The sequence below is a fragment of the Mus pahari genome, chromosome 12 (assembly GCF_900095145.1).
Source record: "Mus pahari chromosome 12, PAHARI_EIJ_v1.1, whole genome shotgun sequence".
Classification (NCBI taxonomy): domain Eukaryota; kingdom Metazoa; phylum Chordata; class Mammalia; order Rodentia; family Muridae; genus Mus; species Mus pahari.
This window is the reverse complement of record NC_034601.1, coordinates 81,356,870-81,366,685: the sequence shown is the minus strand read 5'-3', so window position 1 is coordinate 81,366,685 and position 9,816 is coordinate 81,356,870. Positions and strand designations below refer to the sequence as shown.

General features: G+C 44.9%; 1 protein-coding gene across 6 annotated transcripts in view; it reads left to right on the top strand.

The window, feature by feature from the left end:
* Window positions 1-335: 335 nt before the first annotated feature.
* The window catches only part of Scaf4 (SR-related CTD associated factor 4), a 53,540-nt gene continuing 44,059 nt past the window's right edge, over window positions 336-9,816 (top strand). For all 6 annotated transcript variants that reach the window (XM_029544416.1, XM_029544414.1, XM_021209444.2 and 3 more), the window contains exon 1: window positions 336-791. In XM_029544416.1, the coding sequence (XP_029400276.1) occupies window positions 762-791 (30 nt within the window). In that variant the 5' untranslated portion in view covers window positions 336-761. The remainder of the gene's footprint in view (window positions 792-9,816) is intronic.

Genomic DNA, 9,816 nt, shown 5'->3' with positions numbered 1-9,816 from the left:
GCACGCCAAGAGGTCGAAGCAGGGGACTTGGAGACTGCAGACGCTCACCCTCCGCGCTTTGTTTGTCGCAGCAGCGGGGCGCAGTCCTCCCCGGGCACAATGCACCCCGGGAGCCGTCGCCCGGATCCTGAGCCCAGGAGACAGGAACTCTCCGCAGCCGCAACCGGCGGGAAAGCGCGCGCGACAACGCGCGGTCACACGCTAGCGGCTTGGCGCGGCACAGCACGGCGGGCGGGGCTTGGGCGGAGCTAAGCAGTGCGGGGCGGAGCCGTGGGCAGGAAGCGCTTGGAGGCCCGAGCTGTCCCAGGGTGCTTCGCGCGGCGTGCACTCGGGTCGCTGCCGCCATCCTGCTGGCGAAAGAGAGGAGAGAGACAGAGAGGCCCGCCCGCTAGCCGGCCCGGCCAGTGTGGGCCAGTGCGTGAGGGAGGGCGCGGGGGGCCGTGTCAGCGCGACGCAGAGCGCAGCCGCCGCCGCCAAACGGACATGTTGGAGCCCCGCGCTGCCGCCGCCTCCCGTCCCTCCTCCGGCGCACGGGACTGAGCAGGGGCCCGCCGCCTCTGCCTGCGCTCGACCGGCCCAGCCTCGCCGCCTCGGCCGCAGCCCCTTCCTGCTCGGCCTCCGCCGCTCGTCGCCTCCCGTCCTCCTCCCCCTCCACGCCCTAGGGCCCTGCCGGCTCCCGGCCCAAATCAGCCGCGGCTCCAGGTCTATGTGACCGGCGGGCCCGGAGCAGCCGCCGCCACCGCCGCCGCCGCAGCGCGAACATGGACGCCGTCAACGCCTTCAACCAGGAGGTGAGGAGGGCTTGGGGTTAGGTCTGGTGCGGGCCACGCCGGGGCCGCTTCTCTCGCTGCCCGAGGGCTTTCGAGCACCGAGTCGGGGCGGGGACGCTTCCTGCCCCGGGTTCCGGGGCAGCGGGCCTGGAGCCGGGGAGAGGTCGCGGCCACCGCCGGGGGCTGACCCCGCGCCCCTCCCCCGCCAGTGCCCCCTTCGCCCCCTTCCGGCCTTGTGCCGGCTCCGGCTTCTTCAACGTGGTCCTTACGCTCCCGGCCCGGTTATCGGCTCTACGGGGCCGGGATCCCGCCGGAGGCTGCAACGGAGCGCGGGCGGGCCGACTCAGGGGCGGGAGTTCCCGCGGGTCCGGGGGCCGGCGTAGCAGCCGCCTCGGCTCTCCTGTTGCTCAGGCCGCGGCGCGGCGGCCGCTGGACTCTGATCCCGGCTGGCGGAGACTTAGGGAGGGTGTCCGCCCTCCCGCCTCCTGGATTGACACGCTCACAGATGAACACAGGGAGGCAGTTCCTTGGCCCTTCTATCTAGAACGTGCCCTTTCTGTACATCGTGACACCTAAAAAGTTGAATGGGAGAGCAGCGTGTACGCCCCATTTAGTCCGCTAGAAAGGCTGCTTGGCTCTCCACTTGCTCACCCTCGCACCGCCCTCTTGGGGTACTCAATCCTCCACTCCCTTCCTCCGGGACATTTACATGTGAAAACCTTCCCAAACAAAGCTGCCTGCCGCCTTAAAGCTCTCTAGTTGTATCTCTGTTCGTTCCAGGTGCTGTTTGGGGGGGGTGTGTGTGCATAAAGTCCATACTATCTTATTTATCTTAATGGATTTGGGAGGAGCAGACGACCACTGATGCTTTAAAACGCAGTTACAGACTGGAAGCTATTGTGGATTGAGTTGGATTATGTCTCCCGTTTCAAATACTAAAGATAAACTACCACTGAAGGAATCTGATGTCGTAGTTTGACACGTGTTGATGTGGTGTCAGAACTTGCTCCATCTCACAATGAGATTGCTGTGGCTCAATTCGCAATAGTATTAGGGTGTTACTTCTCTTTCTGTTCCTAGCGCTGCAGAAGGGGACCCTCCAATTAATCCTGCAGTTGAGAATATTTATTGCTGTACAGATTACCCCCTCAAAATACTTTCTCTCAGCTGATGAGTCCATGTCTTTCCAGACAGCAGTAGTTGCACCTGGTGATGGGAAGTGAGATGGAAGAGTTGACTAGAGATGATTTTCAAAGCAGTAAAATAATGTGGGTTCCCAGAGGTCGGTGGTAATTCGCCAAGCGCTCAAATTGAACGTTGACTTGGTAGAATTGCACTCATAGCAGGTGCCTGGCAAAGGTGCGTGAACAGAGGGCAACTTCTACAGAGGCCTCAGTCTTTTAAGATTTCAGACACCTCTTGAGTGAAAGCTAACCTGAAGGTTTAATGAACAAGGAGAATTTTTCGTGTGTTTTTAAAGACCAGAAACATTCACTCCTTATTTAAGGTATTGTGGAAGGTATCTAATATTAACCATTCCACTTAATTAGGATTTTTAGATTACTAAGGGAGTAGTCAACAGATTAAAGACTTAAGGCCATTGAACCTCTTTTTTTTTTTTTTTTTTTTGAGACAGGGTTTCTCTGTATAGCTCTGGTGGCTGTCCTGGAACTCACTTTGTAGACCAGGTTGGCCTCAACTCAGAAATCCGCCTGCCTCTGCCCCCCCCCCCCACCCCCAATGCTGGGACCACCCCTGGCTACCATCGAACCTTTTAAGGATCATAAGATTTGAAGCTTCTGGTTGAATGGATGAGGAAAAATAGCCTAAAACTGCAATCAGTTTGATTGCTTTGAAATATGAAACGTGTGTGTGTGTGTGTGTGTGTGTGTGTGTGTGACTCTTTAAGAAGGGGAAATAGCATTTTGACCTTTAAATGGCATACTGAGCTTTTCTCGTGTTGATTTCCCTTTCATCCTAGTCTATGAACTTGAAGTTACATTTGTTAGGTGAATGTTGCCATTGCCAACTCTCTGCTAAGTTGCAGATTAAAACCTAAAGGTCTTGTGCTCATTCTCTCTCTCCCCATCCAGAAAACATTACTGAGGAGGGAGGTCAGGTGCTTGTACATGACATTGAATCTCCTAAATCTGCTTGTGGCTTAAAAATGTCAAATGTCCTTAACATTGGAAGACTTTGTCTGTCACTTAGGGAGTCTGTCTAATAGGAAAGGAAGCGCTTTTCCTCTGTGTGTTGTGGGGTGCCCATGAGGTGTCAGTGAAAACTCAGAAGAAAAGGTTCAGTTTTAGGATTTCAGAGGAGGTGGTTTGAAGGGGCAGCAGGACTGCCCCTTCAAAGAAGTGGGTAGCAGTTTGATTCTGGGAACCAGTGGATGGTAGTGTGTGGTGTGATATTTCCCATCTAAAGGACTTGATGTCATTTTTGGCTGTGGGTAAACATGGAAGGTTGTAAGTAGTAAGATGGCAAGATTGTGTTCAGTTTGTACTGGTGTCATGTGGGAGAGGCATGAACGGATGTGAGCCAAAGTAATTCAGGGACCTTGGTGCCCGGCAGTTCCATAAATGGCTTTTGTCGCTGGGCGTGGTGGCTCAGGCCTTTAATCCCAGCACTCGGGCAGCAGAGGCAGGCGGATTTCAGAGTTCGAGGCCAGTCTGGTCTACAAAGTGAGTTCCAGGACAGCCAGGGCTATACAGAGAAACCCTGTCTCGAAAAACAAACAAAAAAACCAAAAATCAAAATGGCTTTTGTCACTATATTCTAGATGCCAAGATGGTGATGGTACGTACCATCAGTGCAAGCCAGTCTTCAGAATTACGCTTGGTGGAGAAGAAAGTGTGTTTGGTTGTGAAATAGGTTAAGGAGCTGTTGTGTGGAGCGGTCACATGGATATTTTTGGCAAGCAATAGGGAATGTAGTATTTAAAGTTGGAAGAGGCCAAAACAGGGACATAGTCACTCTCAGATGGGTGCTGGTGCAAATTCCAGGGTGCAGGGGAGAGGAAGGGTATGATTTGGCTTGTTGGGCACGTTATGTCTACTTTAACAGATATGTATTCCTACAGCCTGACACAGACATCCAGTTACATAGAGAGAGGCAGATTTTCAAAGAAGTAAAGAAAAATTCACCGAAGGAAGGACACATTTCTAAATAATGGCAGAGCCAGGGTTTGAATGTAAGTGTCTCTGCTTAATTGATTTGTTTTGTAGAGTACTAAGGGACTGGCCAACAGACTTACGGCCACTGAGCCTTTTAAGGGTAATAGAATTTGAAGTTTGGGGTTGAATGCATAAGGAAATAAGAGGTCAAGTGCACTCTTTGGTTGTTTGGTTTTGATTAGTTAGAGGAAAAGGCTGCCTTATGGGTGATGGGAAGCCAGCTAACAGTGTACTAGCACTGCTGAACCCCAGGCCATGTGTTTATGCCTTTTACTCTATAAGGTTTAGTCTTGGTAGGAGGTGGGACTACCAGATGAGATTGGGATGTTGGGTAGTATGGCTCTTGCTGGAGACCTGGCTACTCACACAACAGTCTGTAACTCCAGTTCCAGGGAATCTGATGCCCTCTTCTTGTGCACCATCATACATTCAGACAGAACATCCATATACGTGAAATAAACTTTAAAGAAGAGAATTAAGCAGATTCAGGGAAGGGATGTGAAGAGTTGAGTTTAAAGCAGCAGGAGAAGGTTGGGAGTGGTTAAAGGAATACAGATTGGGTATGATGTCACTGAAGTCTGCTTGGTACAGAAGAAAGGGGAAGTCATTAAAGGCACTCATCAACTTGCTATTTGGGTGCATTATTCTCTCAAAGACACTGATAAATAAGTCTTGAAGGTGGACTAAGGCAGGTCCATGTTGGCCAATACTTTTTGCTCTGCTGTGTGGTTTTCCTCAGTGTGAAAGTTTAAAATTTTGCTGAAGTTTATGGAATGCGTAAAAATTACAGAATTTTTTAGCTGGGTGGTGGGTGCCTTTAATCCCAGCACTTAGAAGGTAGAAAGTTAAAGATTTTTTAACCCCTATAATTATATTTTTAGGCTTTCAAAGAATATATCCTACCCCTCCCGTATAGCCCTAATTTAAAAATCTTGAAAGTATAAAAATATTAAAAATTTTTTAAATGAAAATGAGTTATTTTTTATTTAAAAATAGCTCTTTGTCTTTGCCCTCTCCTAAGCTGTTGCTTCCAGCAGACAATCAGATGGTGAATTGAGGCCTGTGAACAATAAAGACAGAGTCTGTGTTTGTACATACTTTGCTTTTTGTGCACATTAAATGTGCTTAAATCTACAAAGAATCCATTTTTGCTGATAAACTGTAATGAACTTTGTCAAATGTATTCCTGTGCACATCCCTCTGAGCTGACAGTTGTACTCACATTGCTCTTTGACTCCTTTAGATTCTCAATGTTAAAGGCAATAACAAACTGTATTTATGTATTAGAAGTTTAAACTCAAAATATATGACGGGGGAGGGGACAAGAAGTTCCATGCAGTAACAGCCTCTGGCAAGCTCTGTTGTGCTTGTGAGAAAATGAAAAAGGAGAGGAAACATCTAGAGTCTTGACATTACTACGGCACCAAAGAGGCTTTCTGAGAGTGTCAGCACTGAGGTGTGGCATGCATACAGTGCTGCTTTGCAGTAAGGGGGAAGAAAATATAAGTAGTTTAAGACTCAGCTATCTTTAAAGTCAGACAGATTAAGCTGTGACTACTTGGTTATGAGCTGATGTTCTGCGGCCACTCTTGACTCAGCACTTACCCTGAAAGGAGAAGTCTGTCAGCTGGGAGCTTGCTGTCCCTGCTTACACTGTAATTGCCTTGATGTTTCACCTCTTGGTTACTAGGCACGATTGTTCAATGGAATTTAGATCTCTGATGAGACTATTCCTGTTTTTTAACCTGCAATGTTAATACTTTTTTAAATCAATCTTTATTGAGAGATCTGAGTGGGAAAAGGTTTCAGAGTGCTCTTATTTAGTAAAAAGGACATAGTAATCTGTTAGCAGTTTTTTACTGCATTTGCCTGTGCAGTGCTGTTATCCCAGGAGAGTTTGGATTCTGTTAGTTACCGTTTTCTTCTATCCCAACTCTGATCTCTGTCAGTGTGTGAAGTCTATTTACACAGCCATCATGGAAGGGAACTGGGCTCTTTGAGCATTCCAACAGCACTTACCCCTAATGTTCTTGATAAAATGTGTTCTTTAACATTTTTGTCAAGTATTTAGCTCCAGAAAAAGTTACCTATATAAATTGATATAAAGATAAATATGAGTAATAGAAAGGTTTAGTTTTTACATATGGTTAAACAGAATTGGGGATAATCTATACCTTTTTTTTTTTTTAGAAAGATGACAAAATGATGGTTTTCTTTGTTTAAAGCTAGAAATAAGTTGTAGGTTTTTGGCCATGGGATAGAAGAAGACACAGTTTAAGTATTTTCAAGTTACTTTGTAAGGATGTCTGTACACATTGAAATCACATTTTAAATTACCTTGATAACATATCAAGTGTATCCCCCGACCATGACTGTTATGTTCAGCATTTGTGTGGCTTGTTGGTTACATTCCTCACTTTATAGTTAGAGCTCTTTACTGATGTGTATGAATTGACACCTTACCATGTAGCTGGGTTAGGTTAGTCTGAAAACCAGGGGAAACCCTGGGAAGCAGTTAAGAATTAGAAACCAGGGCTTTTGTTGTTGGTTTTTTGTTGTTGTTTTGTTTTTTTGTTTTTGTTTGTCCGCTTATGTTTTATCAGAGGTGAGTAGACAGCAGACCCACTAAAAATGGGCAGCCATGCAGTTACCTCTCAAAAGTTCTCATTTGTTTGGATAATTGGAGTGCCATAGTATAAGCCCACATGATTAGTAATCCCCACTGGAACAAACTCTAGATGGCCAGAATAGTTGACGGTACAGGGTTTTCTTCACAGACACTTATTTTCACAAACATAATCAGTAATTAGGTTTTAAAAAGGACCAGAAAAGAAATTTGAACTGTATACACATACATAGAATCATACCAGTTGCAAGTAAGTATCACAGTTAGTTAGTACCTAATTAGTACCTAATAAAACTTCTTTTAAAACTTTATTAGTCTGTCACAATGGCAAATAACAGTAATTTTTTTTAAGATTTATTTATTTATTTTAAAGATTTATTTATTTATTATATGTAAGTACACTGTAGCTGTCTTCAGACACTCCAGAAGACAGCGCCAGATCTCGTTACAGATGGTTGTGAGCCACCATGTGGTTGCTGGGATTTGAACTCAGGACCTTTGGAAGAGCAGACGGGTGCTCTTACCTGCTGAGCCATTTCACCAGCCCTTATTAATTTTATGTATATGAGTACACTGTTCTCTCTTCAGACACAACAGAAGAGGGCATCAGATCCCATTACAGATGGTTGTGAGCCGCCATGTGGGTGCTGAGAATTGCACTCAGGACCTCTAGAAGAGCAGTCAGTGCTTTTAACCGCTGAGCTAATTCTCCAACCTGTAACTTGTTTTTGTCAATGGCTACTAAACTTAATCTTCACAATTTTGTTCAGTAGACTGTTAAATGACTAGATATGGGCTGGAGGGATGGCTCAGAGTACGCCTTTGATCCCAGCACTGGAGGCAGAGGCAGGCAGATTCCTGAGTTCCAGGACAGCCAGGGCTACACAGAGAAGCCCTGTCTCAAAAAAACGAAAAAAAAGAAAAGAAGCTATCTTACAGAGAGAGGTGAGTGAAAGTGCTCGCTGAGAGAGTCTCACCACCTGAGTTCAGTCCCTGGAACCTTAGGAAAGGTGAAAGGAGGGAAACCACCCCAAGACAAGTTGTCACCTGGCCTCCACACACGCTCCCACACACCATAGACATCTGTCTTAATTCAGTCATGCTTTTTACCCCAAAAGCCAGTGTCTGATTTTTACCTGTTTATACCACTGTAAACTTCTATATGAATTCCCACTTACCATTTGTCATTTAGTAATGACATTCTGCATATGTTTTGTTCATGAGGCTTCAGTTCTAAAGCTCCATATTCACCGTATATTTGTTTGACACTTATTCTAGCTCTTTGCAAATATATTAGAAACATAATCTCAGCAAGGAGAAGGCATTGATATAACCAGCATAGTTGAGTATATTGATCACATGAATATACACAGGTATATCACAAGACTGGAGACACTGGAACCAAAGAAATCTCAGTTTCATAATTTTTTACTGTTACTATTTGAAACTGACAACTTGAGGTGGGGAAATGGGTATTTCCTGATGAACTTACGCTCAGTGGATTTGCGCTCTAGGTTATATGTAGGCTTGGCAGTGGAATGTTGGTTAATCCCAGCAGGAGCCACAGTACTCCTTTGGGACTTAAGAGTCTAGACTAACAAGGTACTAGGATGGTGGGGATATTTTATTCCTGATGGTATTTATATTGCAAATACTTAATGGTAAGTAAAGAATAAACAGAGCATGAGTTGTGTTTAGACCGGATCTAATTTATCCTATTCCCTTACTAGTCTACTGGTGGAGTTGCCTCTCTCTATAAGCTATTGTGTTAGAGCAGTTGACCAACTTTGTAGTATGTCATCTACCTCTGAAAGATCTCCAGTGTTTTCGTGTACTTAATAATATTTCTATTTTGTGCTCTCTGTTCTTAGCTTTAATTTTTAACCGAAGCAATAAAACCCTACCTACATAGGGTAGAACTACATTATCATTATAATGTATCTTAATTATGTAGCTTTTATTTTATTTGTAGGAGCATTTTGCCTGTATGTATGTCTGTACATCAGGTGCACACTGCCAGCAGAGGCCAGAAGGGGGTGTTAGATTTCTGAGAATTGCAGTTATGGGTGGTTGTAAAGCCACCATGTGGGTACAGGGAACTGAACCTGTTCCTCTGCAAGAGCAGCAGGTGCTCCATTGAGCCTTGTAACTCCTTAGGTAACATGGTATCCCTTAAAAATGAATGCCTATGGTGAGGATATGGCTCATTTTGGTAGTGTTTGTGGTGTCAGCATAAGGACCTGACTGTGGATCCCAGCATCCACTTAAAAATCTGGGTTTGGTAATATGTGGCTATAGCTCTAGCACTGGGGAGACAGGCTTGAGGATTTCTGGACAGCTAACCTTACTGAATGGGTGCGCTCCACAAGTTTCTCTGTATAGCACTCTGCCAACTTCCTTTGTAGGTCAGGCTGGCCTCCTACTCAAACAGATCCACCTGCCTCTGCCTCCCAAGGCTGGGATTAAAGGCTTTGTGCAGGTACCACTACACAGTTTTTAAAATGTGTGTGTGTCATCTAATTTCTAAGATTTGCCAAACAATAGTTAAGTCCACCAAAGAAAGGATAGCTAAACCATGGTGATTGTCAAATGCAGGTCTTTCTCTTTCTTGAGAACAGGGTCTTTCTTTGTTACCTGCTGGTCAGAAAGACAAGCAGGTAACACTGTAGCCCAGACTACTTCTGAATGTGCAGCGATGCCTGGCTCTGCCAAGTGGTAAGATAACAGGTATGTGCCACTATGGTGGCTGTCCAAATTTATAAAGGCCCTTCACTGTTGTCCAGTATTCTAAAAACCAGTGAATTGTACAGTTTTAGAGTATAGTTTTATTATATTAAAAAAAACTTTAAAACTCAAATGTTACATTATGACATACCATTTTATTATTTCTTGTTCGATCTGGTTTTTTGTCAGATTGAAAACAAAATCTGTTAGTCAACTACATGGCTTTGTAAATTATTGTGTTGAGCGGGGCAGTGGTGGCAAAACACATGTGGCAGGCAGAGGGAGAGGCAGGAGGATTTCTTGATTTTTGAAGCCAAACCTTGTCTATAGAGCGAACGACAACCAAGACTGCAGAGAAACCTTGTCTTGAAAAACTAAAAGAAAAAATTTTGTTGATTTCTAAATTTTATTCAGAAGATATATTTGTGGGTTTTTTTCTTTTTTCTTTTTCTTTTTCTTTTTCTTTTTCTTTTTCTTTTTCTTTTTCTTTTTCTTTTTCTTTTCTTTTTTCTTTTTTTTT